The sequence below is a fragment of the Geotrypetes seraphini genome, chromosome 4, assembly GCF_902459505.1.
Source record: "Geotrypetes seraphini chromosome 4, aGeoSer1.1, whole genome shotgun sequence".
Lineage (NCBI taxonomy): Eukaryota > Metazoa > Chordata > Amphibia > Gymnophiona > Dermophiidae > Geotrypetes > Geotrypetes seraphini.
The window spans coordinates 170,214,261-170,234,309 of record NC_047087.1 but is presented as its reverse complement, the minus strand read 5'-3'; the positions used below and the strand labels follow the sequence as shown (position 1 = coordinate 170,234,309).

General features: G+C 43.0%; 1 protein-coding gene across 6 annotated transcripts in view; it reads right to left on the bottom strand.

Annotated features, from left to right (window-relative positions):
* RFWD3 (ring finger and WD repeat domain 3) overlaps positions 1–20,049 on the bottom strand; it is a 395,707-nt gene that overhangs the window by 177,109 nt on the left and 198,549 nt on the right. For all 6 annotated transcript variants that reach the window (XM_033942519.1, XM_033942524.1, XM_033942520.1 and 3 more), the window contains 2 exons: positions 11,832–12,029; positions 7,449–7,540 (listed from right to left, as the gene is read on the bottom strand). In XM_033942519.1, coding sequence (XP_033798410.1) covers positions 7,449–7,540; positions 11,832–12,029 — 290 coding nt within the window. The remainder of the gene's footprint in view (positions 1–7,448; positions 7,541–11,831; positions 12,030–20,049) is intronic.

Genomic DNA, 20,049 nt, shown 5'->3' with positions numbered 1-20,049 from the left:
TACAGTCTAAATGGGCAAGACAGACAAACAGGGTGTCATGGATACATTTAAAACCCCCAGAGACCCAAATATAGAAAAAAACGTAAAAAATTTTTTTCGAACGTTCACATGTTGTTATAGGAGGCTTGTGATCCCTAAATCAGTGTTTTTTTTTATTTTGACATTTTAGTAACTTTTGGGGAGGATGTTGTAAAATTGCAACGCTGGGCCTGTAAGGTAGCAGAATTTCAATAGTGTCACTCTCTCTCTGAACACATGTAAGGAATAATTAAAAGTTTATTTGTACTTTACAGCTTATAAAGACCCACCTAAGTTTATGTATATACACAACAACAATAGTATAATAAAGAAAAAAGTAATTTTTATTATCAATTTAATACAAAAAATGAGTATCATATAAAAACGCAAATTTTTCCCTGTGAAGCGCCCATTGACTTCTATCAGCGGTAATCAAGAAATTTCGTGTTTTTGCACAAAAAATTTCATGTTAGCGCAAATACGGGTAAAAACGGCCACGCTATGAAATAGCACTTGTGCTATCTTCATAGCACAGTTTTGTGAATCGAGCCCTATATGTGCATGTTTTATTTGTTCATTTATTCAGTTATGGTAGTTCCAAAAACAGTTATTTTGCTCTGAAAAGCACAGGCGAACATTGCACTTCCTGCAAAGTGTGTTGGTATAGCCTTTTGCACAGTGTCGGCACCGTCCTCTATCGGCTTTGATGGGAAAATGTCCAATCATGTCCTTGCAAACTTCCTTTGGAGGGTGTGCATTTGACTTTTTGGCTGTCATGGCAGCTGAAGAACCTCCATCATCTGTAAACTGCCTCTTTTGGGAAGTCAAGGTGCCCCCTCTTGATGAAACTGGGCTTGCAGATGGTCGCCCTTGCTTTGACACTGACCCAGCCGTTCCGATCAGGATAAGAGAAGATGCCAACTGGGCCTGAAACATTCTCCTGTTTAGCATCTGTTTCTTTGGGATATCCAAAGCTTTGCAGTCCCTTTTGTACAGGAGCCAAGCATTGATCACAGCTAGGTTAATGGTGTGCCAGAAGATGTAAAGGTACCAGCGGTAGGACTTCAGTGGAAACTTGTATTTTGCTGCAAATGAGTCTAACAAATCCACTCCGCCCATGAATTTGTTATAGGCAGCCACGATATAAGGCCTCTCAACTTCAACAAATCTTTTGGCAGTTTTGTCCCAGCGTTGAATCTTCTCCACTGGTTGTGGGCCAGCAAAGGAAGACACAAGTGTAACCTGTCTGTTGTCAAACCATTTCACAGCACAAATGTTGTGATTTGACTCCACTCTGACATCAAAGCTTCCTCTTCCCTTTTTCTTCAAGCTTTTCTCATCCTCAAGATTACAGTTTGGAAGGCGCACTTGTCTGGCTGTTCCTGTGTAATGAATTCCACAATCCAGCAGCCTAACTATCAATGGGATGCTGGTGAAAAAGTTGTCTGCATAGATCTTGTAGTTGTGACTATGTGGAAGTGTGGAAGCAAGTTTCATCACAACATCCCCTGATAGTCCAAGTTCAGATCTTGCCCGTATTCCATTCACACTGCCTTGGTACACATCAAAATCACAAAGTATACCAGAGATTCCAGTCCTTGCCCACAGCTTGAACCCCCATGGGTTTGGCTTGCCACGCATGTACTGTTTGATGCTGCTGAATTTCCCCCTGAAAGGGATCATCATTTCATCAACAGAGTTATGTTCTTCAGGGACCACTTTTAGGCATTTCTCTCTGAAAGCATCAAGCCATGGTCTGAGTTTCCAGAGTTTGTCACTTTTTTGTTCCATCTCAGACACGGTTAGATTGTTCACAAAATGTAATGATGTCAACAGAGACTGGAATCTGTTTCGTGACATTACATCAGCGACAGGACTGTATCTTGTGTCTGCTTCCCAGTACATACGGACTCCAGGCATTTGGACAAGACCCATCTTCAGATACATGCCAATCATCTGCTCTATTTCCTTTGTGTTTGTGTTTATAGATGATCCTTTCTTCTGAAAACTGTACTGATTTGTGTTATCTGCCAGAGCGTTGATCATATCTTCTGTCACAAACTTCTGAAAGTACTCCAGTGGTGTGCAGAGGGAATGGACATCATTACTGACATCCTGACCAGAAAAATCAGTACTGGGAGAGATGAAATTCTTTTTCAGCCATCGATATCTGTCACGGGGCCAAGTCTTGGCATCAGGATGTTCTGCCTCTGTTGGGATGATTTGAACATCAGAAGTTAGGTGGTCATCGGGTAATTTATTTTCCTTGTCCACTTCACCGATAACTCCATATTCCTCTTCGTCACTTGAATCTGTGTCAAAGGGCATTTCCAAGTCACTGTCCCCATTCTGGATGGCCTCAATTACATCCTGCACACTATACATGGTTTGGTTTTTCTTGGTTTCAGACATTCTGAAAGTTGAAAGAAAAGCTAAGTAACTACAAAGCAAATTAACTAATTATGCTAATGCAAAGATTCACACTTTACATTCCACAACTTCTATCAAGTAGACCTATTGTTCAATTAGACATGCAAACACTTTAATCCTCACCTCCTGGAGATTTATCACCTTCTCAAGTTTAAAGTGCAGACAAAACCTTGCTATCACTTTGACCCACTGTTGTAAAATTACAACATAGAAATAACCAGCTCTAAATCTCTTAAAATCAGTATATTCAATGATGTCATAAAATCTGCATGATCTACACATATTAATGATCACATAAAAAAATATTTCAAGCTTTTTACTTACTTTAGTCCTGATGTATCCCGTCCAAAACAACAAGATGATATACTCCAAAGCAGGCAACAGGGTTGTATGACTTCATGGCCAGATAAACAGACCTATTTACACATTCAACCATCCAATGGTGTTGCAGAACTGAACAATAGGTTCTATTAGTAATGTACATGAAGTTTTAAAAAGAAAAAAAATGGGGGAGGGTTTATTTTGTAGCCTTAAATGTGATGTTGTAATATTACAACACTGGTTCTCAGGGGGTTAAGGGGAACGGTTAATCAGTGGGCTGGGTTGGAGGGCAGAGGAGTAGGGTTAAGGATTGACGTCTATATCAAAAAAGTGGGTTTTCAGTCTGCTTTTAAGGAAGGGAAGAGGCTTGATGGACAAATTCAGGTAATTTATTCCAGGCATGGGGGCAGCTAGATGAAAGGAACGAAGTCTAGAATTGGCAGTGGAGGAGAAGGGTACGGCTAAGAGTCTTTCTTCCAAAGTATACAGATTGAGATCTTTCAGTCTGTCCCCATACGTCTTATCACGAAGACCACACACCATTTTAGTAGCCTTCCTCTGGACCGACTCTATCCTTTTTAAGTCTTTTTGAAGGAGCGGCCTCCAGAATTGTGTACAGTATTCTAAATGAGGTCTCACCAGAGTCTTATACAGGGGCATCAGTATCTCTTTTTTTCCTATTGACTATTCCTCTCCCTTTGCATCCTAGCATCCTTCTAGATTTGCTGTCACCTTTTCAGCCTGTTTGGCCATCTTAAGATCATCACAAGTCCTGCTCCTCTTTCGTGCACAAAAGTTCTTCACACCCCTGTACCATTCCAAATATATGGAATTGCATTTCTTAACATTAAATCTTAACTGCTAAATTTCAGATCTCTCTAGGTCTTTCTTTGTACATGAAGAAGGACATGGTACTACTTGAAAGGGTCCAGAGAAGAGTGACTAAGATGGTTAAGGGGCTGGAGGAGCAAAAGATTAGAGAAACTGGGCCTCTTCTCCCTCGAACAGAGGAGATTGAGAGGGGACATGATTGAAACATTCAAGGTACTGAAGGATAGATAAGGACAGGTTGTTCACCCTCTCCAAGGTAGGGAGAACAAGAGGGCACTCTCTAAAGTTGAAAGGAGATAGACTCCGCACAAATGTAAGGAAGTTCTTCTTCACCCAGAGTGGTAGAAAGCTGGAACGCTTTTCCAGAGGCTATTATAGGGGAAAACACCCTCCAAGGATTCAAAACAAAGTTAGATAAGTTTCTGCTAAACAGGAACGTGCGCTGGTGGGGCTAGTCTCAGTTAGGGTGCAGGTCTTGGACCAGAGGGCCACCGCGTGAGCGGACTGCTGGACATGATGGATCACTGGTCTGACTCAGCAGTGGCAATTCTTATGTTCTTAATCAAGGGTGTCTATTGCTGATCTTATGTTCTTATATTTTAAAGTCATCTGCCTTGACCATTGAAAAAACCCCGAATACAAATGATAATTAACATTTTCTCTGCGTACAGTGTGCTTTGTGTTTTTTAAAAATTTTATTGTTGGTAGATCAGTTTGACTTGGTTATTTTAAAAGTAGCTCGCAAAGCCAAAAAAGTGTGGACACCCCTGGCTTAGATGCTCTAGTACAGCTGTGACCGCAGGGAGTTCTACTGTATGTTTTTTCTCCTTGGCCAATGATAGGCCGGGTCATTCGTCAGATTGCAACTCATCAGGGAAGTGTCATTCTGGTGGCTTCGGATTGGCCTTGCAGACCACGGTGACGCAGATCTGATGCATCTTTGCATACGTCATGGGCTCTTCCAGACCTTCTCTCTCAGGATCCAATCTGCATGGAGGATCCAGATCACTTTGCTCTTAGGCAGAAGGCAGAGGGTTGGAGTGAAGGGTCATTACTCGAGCTGGAGGAAGGTCACGAGCGGGGTTCCGCAGGGGTCTGTACTCGGACCGCTGCTGTTCAATGTATTTATTAATGACCTGGAAACGGGGACGAAATGTGAAGTTATCAAATTTGCGGATGACACTAAACTCTATAGAAGGGTTAGAAATGCGGAAGAGTGTGAGGACCTACAAAGGGACCTAAGCAAACTGGAGGAGTGGGCGAATAAATGGCAGATGGACTTCAATGTGGGGAAATGGAAGGTCATGCATTTAGGGAGAAAAAACCCAATGTTCAGCTACCAAATGGGGGGATTAGTGTTAGAGAGAAGTAGCCTTGAAAGAGATTTGGGTGTACTGGTGGACACAACAATGAAGTCAACAGCACAATGCGCAGCAGCCGCGAAGAAGGCAAACAGAATGTTGGGTATTATTAAGAAGGGTATTACGACCAGAACGAGAGAAGTCATACTGCCGTTGTATCGGGCAATGATGCGCCCGCATCTGGAGTATTGTGTTCAGTATTGGTCACCGTACCTTAAGAAGGATATGGCAAAACTTGAGAGGGTCCAGAGGAGAGCGACACGAATGATTAAGGGCATGGAAAACCTTTCATACACTGAAAGATTGGAGAGATTGGGGCTCTTCTCCCTGGAAAAGCGGAGACTCAGAGGAGACATGATAGAGACCTACAAGATCATGAAGGGCATAGAGAGAGTAGAGAGGGACAGATTCTTCAAACTTTCAAAACATAAAAGAACAAGAGGGCATTCGGAAAAGTTGGAAGAAGACAGATTCAGAACGAATGCTAGGAAGTTTTTCTTTACCCAGCGTGTGGTGGACACCTGGAATGCGCTTCCAGAAGACGTAATAGGACAGAGCACGGTACTGGAGTTCAAGAAAGGATTGGACAATTTCCTGCTGGAAAAAGGGATAGAGGGGTATAGATAGAGGGCTACTGCACAGGTCCTGGACCTGTTGGGCCGCCGCGTGAGCGGACTGCTGGGCACGATGGACCTCGGGTCTGACCCAGTAGAGGCACTGCTTATGTTCTTATGGCATGGCTACCGAGTGTGAAACGTTAGAGTGCAAAGGATAGTCTGATGAAGTCATTTCTGCTCTTCTGAAGTCAACTACTGTGTCTGCCTACGCTAAGGCATGAAAGACTTTCCAACACTGGTGCAACCAGGAAATTGTGGAGCCATATTCTGCTCCGGTTTCAGTAGTGCTAGCCTTTCTCCAGGCGGGCCTTGATAAGGGCCTCACTGTGGCTTCCCTTCGGGTCCAAGTTGCTGAGCTATCTTGTTTCAGAGCCCAGGACTGTAGTCCTTTGCTAACGTCTCACTGACATGGCCTGATTTCAGAAATGTGCTCTTCACATTAGACCACCGATTAAACCACCATTCCCTTCATGGGACGTCAACTTGGTTCTGTCTGGCCTCACCAAACCTCTGAAGGTCGCTTCCCTCTTGGACCTAACACTAAAGGCAGTTTTTATGCTCACCTTTACCTCAGTGAGACATGTCTTGGAGCTTCAGGCTCTGTTTTATAGAGAGACTTTCTTGAGGATCTCAGAAACTGGGATCTCTTTCCACACGGTTCCTTCATTTCTGGCAAAGGTGGTGTTGGCATTCTATGTCAATCAGGAAGTGCCTTTGCTGTTTTTCAGCCTACTGGTTCTAGGAAACAGGATCATATTTTGAAGAAGTTGGATGTGCGCAGAGTTTATTCTGTGTTTTCTGGAGGTCACAAATGAGTTTCGCCTTTCTGACCATCTGTTTGTGCTTACTCATTCTTCTAAGCAGGGTACTTCTGCTTCCAAGGCCACTATTTCCAGATGGATCCATAAGGCCATTTTATCAGCCCACATTCTATATGATAAATAGTCTCCCGTTTCTGTTAAGGCACGTTCAACCAGGAGTATGGCCTTCTTGTGGGCTGAGGCTAGGGTGATCTCCACTGAGGAGATTTATAGAGCAGCTACTTGGTCCACTCTGCACACATTTTTACAGAGAGAATGTTGTTGCAAGGCAGGACTCTGTCTTTGGGACCTTGATCTTGAGGGTCGGTGCAGTCAGCCCGCCCTAGGTGTTTGGGACTGCTTTTGTACATCCCACATGTCTAGAATGACACTATTGCACTAGAAAAAGAGATTATGTCCTTACCTTGATAATATCTTTTCCAGTGGATAAGTAAGTCATTCTAGACTCCTGCCTTGTCCTTCCTGTGCCTGCCTACTCTTTCATTCTGCTTATGCTTCTCCAAGTTTGATTCTTGGATGCCAGTCAGCCCTTTGGGGGGTCTTGAAGAATTTTGTATATATGTTCAAGATGCATGAGGGTACTTCCTGAGCTCCTTTGATGCTTTTGTTGGCTGTCTGTTCTAAGGTTTCTTATTTGAGCAGAACAGTTGATTTTTGGGAATGTTCCCATTGATGACCCTGCTCTTTTGCTTGAGTAATAACTACTGGAAAAGATATTATCAAGGTAAGGACATAATCGCTTTTTAGAGTATTTGTGTCTGCTGAAAAATCCTTTTAAATATATTCATTAGGCAGTATATATTTAAAAAATTTAACTAATTCAGTTCAATAATATTTTATTCTTTATCTACTCTCTGTTTTCATATATTACAGTTATATGTCTACCTTTGACACTTGATGCAGCTCATGGGCGAAACATGACCACCTCAGATTTTATGTTAATCACATGGTAAGACTGAAATTTTCTTTTTATATACCAAGGACATTTTTGTTTGTTTGTGTGCACATTTTTACCTCATTTTCTTACACCTTACTTTAAAATGATATACCTCTTCAGCTTCTCCTGCTCACTGGTGTCCAATGCTTTAAGTGAGTGGGCATATAAGACCACAATGTCTGAGCGTTTTGCTTTCTTATTGCACTGAAAATAAAATTTAAAAAAATTAACAAAAAGCAATTTTCTTACTTTTTGACCATTAACATTTTTACCTGAAGTACTCAGAGATGCAAATATTCTGGAGAATAATCAAGTTATGATAGTCTATTGGTAGGTTTCTTTTTTTAAACTACTGTATTTTTCGATCCATAAGACGCATTTTTTTCCACCCAAAAGTGGGTGGAAATCTCAGTGCGTCTTATGAAGCGAAGGTACACATTTTATTACCCTCCCCCCGTACCATTGTAAAACCCGCCCGCTGTTGTACCACCTTTCTAAACCCACCCACCCGCTGCTGCCGCACCGCCTCTTTTTTTTTTAAACCCCCCCCGGTCCGTTGTCACTCCCCCTTTTTTACCTGGCGGTCCAGCGCCCTCGTCTTATTTCCTAGCCAGCAATGAAACAGATCAGCAGTGCGGACGTCAGGAACAAGCTTTACATTCTCCCACTTGGCCCCGCGCTGCTTTCCAAATGGCTGCCGTAGGTTCTCGCGGAACTTGTGAGAACTTACAGCAGCCATTCGGAAAGCAGCACGGGACCAGCGGGAGAGGGTAAAGCTTGCACCTGACATCCATGCTGCTGATTTGTTTTGCTGCTGGCCGGGAAATGAGAAGCCCGGAAGAGCGAAGGCTGCAGCGGCAGGCAGGGAAGGAGAGAAGCCAGCTGGAGCTGCTAGGCAGAATTTAAAAAGGTTGATTGGTTGGCCTGGAGCTGGCTGGCTGGATGGTTGGGGCTGGCTGGCTGGATGGTTGGCCTGGAGCTGGCTACTATTAGACGTGTCTACCACTAGATATGCCCTGTACCTTGTCCTGGCCTACCACCAGACCACCAGAGTGAGGACAGGATACAGGGCACACCATTTGGTTCAGAATTTTTTTTTCTTGATTTCTCCTCCTCTAGAGGTGGGTGCATTTTATGGAACAAAAAATAAGGGTAACTCTTATTAGGCTCATTTGTAACAGAGGTTTAATATTTCACAGACTTTTTTTTCTCTTATTAATGACTGTTACATGTCAACCCAACTGACAATATTACTGCAATTTTCCAAAAGTTAACCAAGTCAAACAAATCTTTAGGAAATGGCATTTTTACTCAGATGCTTACTGTATTTTTCACTCCATAGAATGCACCTGACCATAAGACACACCATAGATTTAGAGTAGGAAAACAAGAAAAAAACCATTCTGAACCAAATTTTGTACTAACATATACCAGGCTCTGCACTCAGCCCCCCTCACTCCCTGCCAGGCTCTGCACCCAACCCCACACTCCTTCCCAGGCTATGCACCCTATCCCCCATCCCCTACTAATTGTAATGCAATTTTTTCTTTTAATTTTTCATATACACACAGCAGATATAAATTCTCAAAACTGACACATTTCGATCACTAAATTGAAAATAAAATAATTTTTCCTACCTTTGTTGTATGGTGATTTAATTAGTTTCTGGTTGGACTTCCATCTGAGTGTGCATCCAACATTTCTTTCACAATCCAGCCCCATCCCCTTTGGGTCCAGGTCTCTATCTTTTCCCTCTGCTTACCCTCAACAGATCCAGTGTCAGTTCTTCTTTGCACCTACCACCACCTTTGTTCCAGGTTTCCCTCTCTCTCTACCTCCTCTGTTATGATCTTACATCTCTCTGTTCTTCCTCAGGGTCTCTTCTGTCTGCACCTCCCATAGTCCAGCATCTGCCTCCTGCCTTTCCCCTTTGGTCCAGGCCTCTCTCTCTCGCTCTTTCTTCTGCTTACAACCCCCCATCCCATCCCCATGTCCAGCATTTGTTCTCCTTTCTTCCAGGTCTTTCTCTGCTTCTCTCTCTCCTTCCTTCCTCCCTAGTCCAGAATCTTTCCACATCTCTGCAGTCTCTCTTTCCTCTATACACCCCCAAGTCCAACATCTGCTCCCCTCTCTTCTGCCTCCCGTTTGTTTCAGGTTTCTCCCTCTCTCTATCTTCCTTTTGCTAACATTTTGAGTGTGTTCCCCCTCTCTACACCCTCTAGTCCAGCATCTGCCTTGTCTCCAAGTCTGTTTTTCTGCACCTCCTCAAGGTCCTTTTGAAGCCTCCTCTCACTCCCTCCCAGTGTCCAGATCCAGCATCCTGCCAGGGCCCTCACAACCGGGGGGGGGGAGGGGGGGCTTACCTCTAAGCAGCTTCCCACACCCAGTGAGAGAGGTCTTTCACACTGTGACCGCTGCTAAGCTAATTACGGCAGCCTGCAGAGTGAACCTAGCAGGCTGTCGTTGGCCTCTGAAGCACGTTGCCTCTGCCACGGTCCCGCCCCTGCCGTCAGGCAGGGATTGGCTTCTATGGACGGTTGGGTTCGGGGGTGCGGGCGGGCAAGGCAGGCAGTGATTGGCTTCTGTGCGGGTTGGCTTCGGAAGGGGAGGGGTGCGGGCAGGGCAGGCAGGTATCTCCGCCATGCAACTTAATTTTGGAAGGCAGGGAGGGGGCATGAGCTTGACACAGAAAGAAGGTGAGGGGGATGAACATGAGACAAAGGGAAGGAGGAAGGGGGCACTAACTTGGGACAGGAGGGAGGGAATAGAAAGGGAGAATTGTTGGGCATCAGTGTGCAAGTGAGAGGGAAAAGAAGAAAGAAGAAAATTGGGCATAGAAAGAGGAGAGAGGTAGAGATGCAAGGGGAGAGAAGGATGATAGGAGAAATGTTGGATATGGTGGTGGAGAGGGAACAGAGGGACAGATTGAAGGGTTGCAAGGGGGAGGAATGATGGATATAGTGATGGATAGAGAAATGTGGCATTATGCTGGAGAAGGGTGATAGAAGGAGAAATTGGCATGGGGCTGATGGGCTGTGGTGAAAAATGCTGCACATGATCTGGGTGATGAGAGAGGGAGAAATGATTGATGTGGCAGTAGAGGGGGTGGGAGAGATGCCTGGATCTCTCAAGACAGATGAACAGTGAGAGAGAGAGGGAGACATATTGCCAAGAGGGGTGGAGGAGAGAGGAAGAAAAGTTGGACTCATGGAGGGACACAGAGAGACAAAGAGATATTGATTGGGGAAGGGAATGGGGTCCGGAGGAGAGGAAGCGTGCAGGAGGCTGAAAGAAATATTGGATGCTTAGTCAAAAGGAAATGCAACCAGAGGCTTATGAAATCACCAAACAAAGGTAGGAAAAATAATTTTATTTTCAATTTAGTGATCAAAATGTGTCAGTTTTGTGAATTCATATCTGCTGTCTATATTTGCTATATATTTGTCTTTTTCTATAGTTGTTACTGATTGCAAAGTCATATTCACGATGGTTTTTAATAGAAAACAGCGAACATATGAAAAAGTTATTTGCAATTTTTCTGTATTCGCAGGTCTGTTAATCCCCTATCACAACGAATATGGAGGGAAAAGTGTAGTACTATTATGATGGGGGTGGGCGTCAGGTGCGGATCTGAGGCGGAGCTTGGGCGGGGGTACTCGACTTGAAGAAGTTGAGAAACACTGCTATATTGGAACAAATAAGGAGAGGTACAAAGAGACTCTCCGAAATACAAATCTGTTCTGCTCTATAATAAACATGTTAAACATTTCAATTGAACAATCAAAACACTTTCTTTGTATGGCACGTTATGTGATGATTAATTTTATCTTTATTTCATATTTGTTGCAGTATGAATGTATACTATTTTATTTACTTTTAGATGTTATACCAATCTATTTGCAATATTGCTTGGCAATGTTTCTTTTTTAAAGTTCTTTCACAGTTGTTGTAGAACTTATATCGACATGGTATTTTAGACCAGTTATTACAGTTTACACCATCCATTATCATTATTTTTATTATGTTTGTCGTGTTTAGATATATATATTTTTTATTCCTTTATATTTCTCGATATGTATTTTACGATATACACTTTTTTGATGTTTATTTAGTTATGTTAAATTTTAAAATGTTTATGTTAATTCTTAATTTTATACATGTTTATACAAACTCCTGAGGGAGGTCCATTTTTTTATTTATTAAGTGAACTTGTTTTTCTGGAATCCTCTGTCTGATCTGTCTCATTTTTGAACAACTTGTATTTTTATTCCTCCAAGCCTAATTTAATCCAGTTCTGTTAAATTTTCAGCATTATTTTGCTTTCAAACATTTTCAACTCCTTACGTGTAAATTGTTTTCTGTTGGGTTAGAAAGGATAAAAAGAAAATATGCTAAGCAGAAATGGAAAGGACAATGAGACGTAACTTATGACGTTTCTGTACACCTATACAACACTACTGAAATAATCCCCAGTGTATGCTGTTGTGTACTATACCTGTGGGCACTTCCCTGCATGTCCTCGCAGCCAGCGATCAATACAGGTAAAGCCAAAGAGATGACCACAGCGTAGAGCAGAAAGGCGGTGCTGCCCAGCATTTGTCCACGACTCAAAGCAAATAGCACAAATATCTGCATCTTCCTCATCCTCAGTGTAAGCAGCAGGAGTTGCATCAGTCTTCTTTATTAGGCTTTTCTAGAGAAACATATACAGCAAAAGCTGTAAGTCAAAGTACAAATCTCCTAAACAATGAATGGAATGTTTCCTCTGACAAAAAATAAATTCACTACTGAAAACTGGGTCCAAGGATTTAAAGTAATTATTCACAGTCTAACATGAAAGAAATGGAACACTAAATTTTTCTGGATTAATCTAGGTGTCTACAGAAGTACTTGTGACCTGGATTGGCCTCTGTAAAGATGGGATACTAAGTAGAGAATGACACAGGGAAAAAAATTTGTCCCCATCCCCGCAAACCATCTGATCCCATCTACACAAGCCTTGAATAGTTTTATACTAAACTTATTTTTTTAAAGTATTAAAAAAAAACCAATATTCTGTACAATTGTCAGTTTATAAATCAAAGTTCTGGCTGCAAAACTAGAGAAAGATATTCAGCTGGCAGGGCTTTGTTTATAAATTTTTATCAACACAACTAATAAACCACTTTATCCTAAAGCAAAAAAAAAAAGAAAATAAACAGAAATTTTGTTTTCTGGTTTCTGCTTTCCTCATCTTCTCCTCATTCAATTCCTTCCATCCACAGTTTGCCTTCTTTCTGCCTCTTCCATTTGCTCTGTTACTGTGCCTCTCCCTTTCATCTTTCCCTCCACCCCCCCCCCCCCCCAAAAAAAAAAAAATTGGTCTGGCACTCATCTTCTTCCCTCCGCTCCCACCATAGTCTGGCATCTCTTGTCTTCTTTCCTTTCAGCATCTTCTCCCCACTCTCTTCCCCATTTCCCTTCAGCATCTCCTTCCCATTCTCTCTTCTCCATTTCCCTTCAGCATCTGTTCCTCTCCACCCCTTTCCTTCTCTCCATCCTTCAGCACCCCTCGCACAGTCCAAGCATCTCCCTCCCTTACCTTCGTGGCACATTTTAATTTAATGTGTTCAAGCAGCCAGAGCCTGCCTGAAGTCACGTGCGTCTGCGGAAGCTTCTCCTCTGACACAACCGGAATTGGTCAATTTGAATGTAAATGATTTGCACCTCTGTGAAATCATTTGCATGAAAACTTGTTTGTGCATCGATCGCTTTTGGGGAAATCGGTCAGCAAATCGGCCAACAGTGATCCAGTCAGTAATACCGACTGACGTTTGTGCATTTAGGCCTTAGGCAGATCAGTCCTTCAATTTCATACTGCTGTTTTATAAAAGATCTTCTCCCCCTGGCTATGCTTCTGCCTTTCATATATTATCAACTCTCCCCCACAGTTAAAGTATCAATTGCAGCAGCAGCTGCAGACCCAGAGCTCTTAGTTGGAGCTTATCAACCTCCCCTCCAAGACATGCATTAAGTGGCCTTCTGTTTATTTGCTGCACGAACTGTTGGAATTTCAGACAGTGCGTTTTTCTTATGGAGGATAGTGCAGGTTTAGCTGTCTAGATAAACAAGGTATGCCTATGCTTTGTGATACCAGAATGGAGTGGCTAAATGAATTCTTTGTTTTGGTCTTTAATGAGGAGGGTGTAAGCTGTCTGTGATAGAAAGAGAGATTACGTTCTTACTTTGATAATATCTTTTCCAGTAGATAGGGATGGTATGCTGAACTATAGGGTTATCCATCACTGCTCATAAGCATACTGCAGATGTCAATCACAGATTTTCAATTCCTCCTTCTCCACGGTCTCTGCTGCCCCCTTCAGTTTGTACTAAAGCTGGCAAAAGCTCTACAGAAGGAGGGATATGGAGAAATCCTCAAAACCAGGCATCTGATCTGCTCAGTTGAATTTAAAACAATAGAAATAGTGGCAGCAGTGACATTGTTGGAGAAGACTGACTGCTTTGCCCTTCAGGGAAGACTGAAATTGGTGCAGCGCCAGATAAACAGTTCATAGTTCCAGCTTGTTGATTGACCACTTCTGTTGAGATTGAGTCCATTGTCCTTGAACTGGGTGACCGCTGCAATGAACCCCCAGCCGAACAAGCTGAAATCCATCGTTAGGATGACTCAGGAATCGATCCAGAGAAGGATTCCCTTCGTTAGAGACCATGGGCAGAGACACCAGCTCATGCTGCGTCTGGATGCCGATGTCCAGGTGAGTGGAACTTGCAGGGAGTCTCTCTGTGAACAGCGACACAACAAGGCATCTTGGAAGGGGCGCATGTGTGTTTTCACCAAACGCACTACCTCTATTGTGGCTGCCATTAACCCAAGGACTTGAAGGTAATGCCATGCCCTAGGCGCTGGCTTGACTAACAGGTTTATAAATTTGACCATGAAGCTTATGTTTGCATGCCTATGGAAGAAAGACTTGGCCTTCTGCCGTGTGGAATAAAACCTCCAGGTATTCCAGGGACTGTGTCAGAACTAGGTGGCTCTTTCAAAAAATTCACAATTCATTCCAGACTCTGTAATGTCTTCACAACGGTAACTATTGCCTTTTCTCTTTCCGTTCGGGATGCTCTGATGAGCCAATCGTCCAAGTGCACGTGCCAACCCGCTCTGGAGATGAGCAGCCACCACTACCATAACCTTGGTGAAAGTTTGGGGTGCTGTTGCCAGCCCAAAGGGAAGTGCTGAGAATTGATAATAATTCTCTAACACATGGAATCTCAGGAACTTTCTGTGTTCCGGGATGATTATGATGTGAAAGTAAGCTTCTGTCAAATCTAGGATGGCTAGAAATTCTCCTGGCTCCACCAATGCAATAACCGACCAGACGGTCTCCATCTAGAACTGAGGAACTCTCAGGGCTGCGTTGATGTGTTTGAGATCCAGGATGGGTCCCCACTCTTGAGCCTTTATTGGGAATGACAAAGTATAAGTAGTAGCTGCCAGAGTCCGAGTCTTCTGGAGGAACTGATTCTATGGCTTGAATATCTAGCAACCTTTGCACTTTAGAGAAGCGGCTTGAGGGTTGGTGTCATTGTCGCTTTTTCCCCCTCCCCCCCCAAATCAGGTTTATTAAATTTTCAAGAAAATACAATCCAACAATACAGTTAAGCTGTCATATAAAACAAAATAAATCAGAAAAAAAATATCACAAAAGTCAACAATTGGAAGAATTGGATGTGCGCAGAGGTCTGTGTTTTCTGGAGGTCACAAATGAGTTTCGCCTCTCTGACCATCTGTTTGTGCTTACTCATTCTTCTAAGCAGGGTACTTCTGCTTCCAAGGCCACTATTTCCAGATGGATCCATAAGGCCATTTTATCAGCCCACATTCTATATGATAAATAGTCTCCCGTTTCTGTTAAGGCACGTTCAACCAGGAGTATGGCCTTCTTGTGGGCTGAGGCTAGGGTGAGTCTGACCTCGGTACTGGGAAAGATGGTAGAGGCGATGATAAGGGACCGCATCATTGATCGCCTTGACGGATACAATCTGATGAGGACCAGCCAGCACGGCTTCAGCAAAGGAAGATCTTGTTTGAAAAACTTGCTGCACTTCTTTGAAGGAGTAAACAGGCAGGTAGACAGGGGTGACCCAATCGACTTTGTATATCTGGATTTTCAGAAGGCATTCAACAAGGTTCCGCATGAACGACTACTTCAAAAAATTGTGAGCCATGGAATGGAAGATGAAATACTCACATGGATTAAAAACTGGCTGGTGGATAGGAAACAGAGAGTGGGGGTAAATGGACAATACTTGGACTGGAAAAGCATCACGAGTGGAGTGCCGCAGGGTTCGGTGCTTGGACCCGTGCTCTTCAACATATTTATAAACGACCTGGAAATTGGTACGAGTGAGGTGATTAAATTTGCATACCGTACGAAGTTATTCAGAGTAGTGAAGACGCAGGAGGATTACGAAGACTTGCAACGTGACAAACATGCTCGAGAAATGGGCCGTGACATGGTAAATGAAGTTTAACGTGGATAAGTGTAAGGTGATGCATGTTGGTAACAAAAATCTTATATACAAATACAGGATGTCTGGTGCAGTACTTGGAGAGACCCCCCAGGAAAGAGACTCGGGAGTACTGGTCGACAAGTCAATGAAGTCGTCTGCGCAATGTGCGGCAGTGGCAAAAAGGGTGAACAGAATGCTTGGAATGATTAAGAAGGAGCTCACGAACAGATAGGAGGTTATCATGCCGTTGTACCGGGCCATGGTACACCCTCACCTGGAATACTGCGTCCAGCACTGGTCACCGTACATGAAGGACACAGTACTACTCGAAAGGGTCTAAAGAAGAGCAACTAAAATGGTTAAGGGGCTGGAGGAGTTGCCTTACAGTGAGAGATTAGAGAAACTGGGCCTCTTCTTCCTTGAAAAGAAGAGACTGAGAGGAGACATGATCGAAACATTCAAGATAATGAAGAGAATAGACTTAGTAGATAAAGACAGGTTGTTGACCCTCTCTAAGGTAGAGAAAACGAGAGGACACTATCTAAAGTTAAAAGGTGTTAGATTCCGTACAAACATAAGGAAGTTCTTCTTCACTCAGACAGTGGTAGAAAACTGGAACGCTATTCCGGAGGCTGTTATAGGGGAAAATACCCTCTAGGGATTCAAGACAAAGTTAGACAAGTTCCTGCTGAATCAGAATGTACGCAGGCAAGGCTAGTCTCAGTTAGGGCACTGGTCTTTGATCTAAGGGCCGCCGCATGAGCAGACTGCTGGGCACAATGGACCACTGGTCTGACCTAGCAGCGGAAATTCTTATATTCTTATGTAGCAAGCAGCACCAAGGAGGGCAGAGAAGTCACATAGTGCCCAAATTGGAGATTGGATGCCAATCTACTCTAACCATAAGCATTGTGCAACTGGGAAAGTGTTGGCAGAGTACCCTCATCAGTAAGGATCTAATATAAATAGGAAATGTTTCCCCTCCTATCTGCCAGAAATCTGGGAGCTGTCATACCTGGTAGAAAGGAGCCATTTCCACAGATGGGTAAGAGAGGTGTAATCTGAAAGTTTAAATGCAACTGAGCACATATTTGGCGCCAGGTGAATCTCAAGGGAGAAAGAAAAAAATAATATGGGTTCCCCAGGACAGCAGCCACAACTCGAGGACTATGTAAGAGATAACTGAAATGATAGGGTTTCCAAAACTGTAATTCCACCAGAGTCCAGGAGAAGTAAGATGTAGAAAGAAACCAATTGTGAATATGCATCATGTGACATATCTCCATAAAGGCAACAAACCCAGGCCACCCCCATCTATCAGCAAAGTCACCAGGCGTAGAGGAAGACGAGGGCAGCCACCCAACCAAAGAAACCCAAGTAGTAATTTGTCCAACTGACGCTCTCCAGTCCTTGAGAAGGTCAGGGGCAGAATTTGGTAAACATACAGCCATTGAGGAAGAAGAATCATACTATAAAGAGCAATGCATCCAATCAAAGAAATAGGAAAATGCCGCCAAGTCAGCAAGCATTTTTTTTTGTCTTTTCCAACAAGGGCTGTATATTAAGATCATGTAGTTGGGTGATATCCTGTGGAATCGTAAGGAGGAGTTAGCTAAAATAAAGGTAGACAAAGCAATGGGGCCAGATGGTGTACATCCTAGGGTGCTGAAGGAACTTAGGAAAGTTCTGGTGGCTCCGTTGACTGACCTCTTCAATGAGTCTTTAGACTCAGGAGTGGTACCGGAAGACTGGCGAAGGGTGGATATGGTCCTTCTCCACAAAAGTGAAAGTAAGAAAGAAGTAGAGAATTACAGGCCAGTAAGTCTGACTTCTGTGGTAAGCAAATTAATGGAAACACTTTTAAAACAGAGAATGGTCAAGTTTCTGGAATCCTGTGGATTATAGGACCGGAGGCAACATGGATTCACTAGAGGTAGGTCTTGTCAGACAAACCTGATTAATTTATTTGACTGGGTGACCAGAGAAATGGATAGAAGATGTGCGCTAGATGTGGTGTATTTAGATTTTAGCAAAGCCTTTGACAATGTCCCATATAGACGTTTAATAAATAAACTGAGTGTCCTCGGGATGGGTCCCAAAGTGACAGACTGAGTCAAGAACTGGTTGACTGGAAGGCGACAGAGGGTAGTGATCAACGGAGATCGCTCTGAGGAAAGGGATGTTATCAGTGGTGTGCCTTAGGGTTCTGTTCTTGGGCTGGTTCTTTTTAACATTTTTAAAAACGATATTGCTGAAGGGTTGTTGGGTAAGATTTGCCTCTTTGCGGATGATACCAAAATTTGCAATGGTGTGAATAACATGAAGAAATAATAATAATAATATCTTCTATAATAATAATAACTTCTATACCGCATAGTCGAGAGACTTCTAGGCGGTTTACATTCGAAGAAGGCTAGACAATCAGCGAATTACAGGAGGCAAGAATGAGGGTTACATAAGAAATAGAAAGAGGATATTAAATTGCATCGTGAAAGATAGGGAATATATCCTTGAGAGTAGAAAGGCTTCTGTTTAGGAGATAAATTTGTCAGAGCGGTTTGAATTGATTTTTGGAATGTATTAAAGTAACGGAAAAGTGCACCTGGAAGGTGGTAAAGAAGTAATTTATAATACTCTGCGGTAAACCCGTCGGGTCCGGGTGCCTTGCAGGTGGACAGAAACTTAATGACTTGTCGAATTTCCACCACTCTCAAAGGCGCATTCAAAGTGTCTAACATCTGAAGGGTAAGACACAGTAGAGGCATTGTCCAGATACGCCTGCACCAAAGAGGGCTGAGAGGGCAAATCAGCTGAATTCAAATGGGAGAAATAGTCACAAAAGGACTTGGAGATCTTGTCTGTAGCATTAGTAATGGTACCATCTGGTAGATGAAGAGTGAACTAATCAAGGCCCACTCCATGACTTAGTGAGTTGAGCTAGAAAGCGCCTGGGACGGTTTCCAAAATGAAAAAATTTAAATTTTCTATAGATTGTGCCCCGCTGAGCTTGTTAATGCAGCAGAGTGTTTAAAGCCACCTGTGCCATTAGCATACATTCCTTGTGCGTGGGTGTTGGATATTGGAGATAAGATTTCTTGGCATGCTGAAACTGGCGTTCGAGAATTTTAGCAGCAATACGGCGGTTCTGTGCAGCAACATGAAGCAATGACATCGCCACGAAAAACCGCCTTAAGAGGCTTCCCAGTAAAGGATCAGGTCAATGGCATGCTCAGCATTAAAATGAGTGTAATCTGCCCACCGTTCTACTAAGTATTGTTGAAAACGAGAGTCATTGTACAGATAAGCAGGAAAACGCCAACCAACCACCACTTCTGCGATTCCCCACCTCCATGTCTACTAGCACCATGGCATGAACAGAGGAAAGAACCCGAGAGAATAATGATTGTGATACAAGTACATAATCTATACAGGACCAAGCAGAATGAGAGTGGGAGAGATGCATATAATCGCAGTTGGTGGGGTGTAACAATCTCCAAGTGTCAATTAAATCCAGAGTAGTACACAAGTAGGGGATCCCCTTATGAGGATTGGGTGCCTGCCTGCCTGCCTGCCTGGGGAAGACCTGTCTAGAGAAGGATCAAGCACTTAATTCAAATCCCCCGCAAAGATCAGAGGGCCTGTAACTGATCCCAAAGCAGTCTGAACCAGAGATTGAAAAAAGGCATGCTCATAGGCATGCTCTACTAATAGATTGAAACTGAATGCATTCAAAGTCACTGCAAGAGCACAAAGTGGCCATAAGTATCTTTGGCAAGCAGTTTAGTTCGGGAAGGGACTGTAAACATTTACTAAGAAGTACTGCTACCCTACCTTTCTTACAATTAGTAGAGGAACAACAAACCTCTCCTACCTATCCAGTTTTGAGTTTCATATGTTCTACATCAGACAATTTGGTTTCTTGTAAACAAGCTATATCCACTTCTTGGCAACTTAGATAACATAGTAATTTAGCCCATTTAATAGGAGAATTCACACTGGACACATTCAAAGTCACTACTCTCCTAATGTACTCCTAAATTCCAACAAGATGGCAGCCAGTTAGGTCATCTTCTGTGCTGTCTCCCTTACCTGTTTTTTGTTTTATTTTGCCTTGTTGATTTTTCTTTTGAATTTTTTTTTTATTGGTTTTTTGTTCTGTCTCTACTGCTTTTGTTTGGGACCTCCAGTCTCGTTTATAT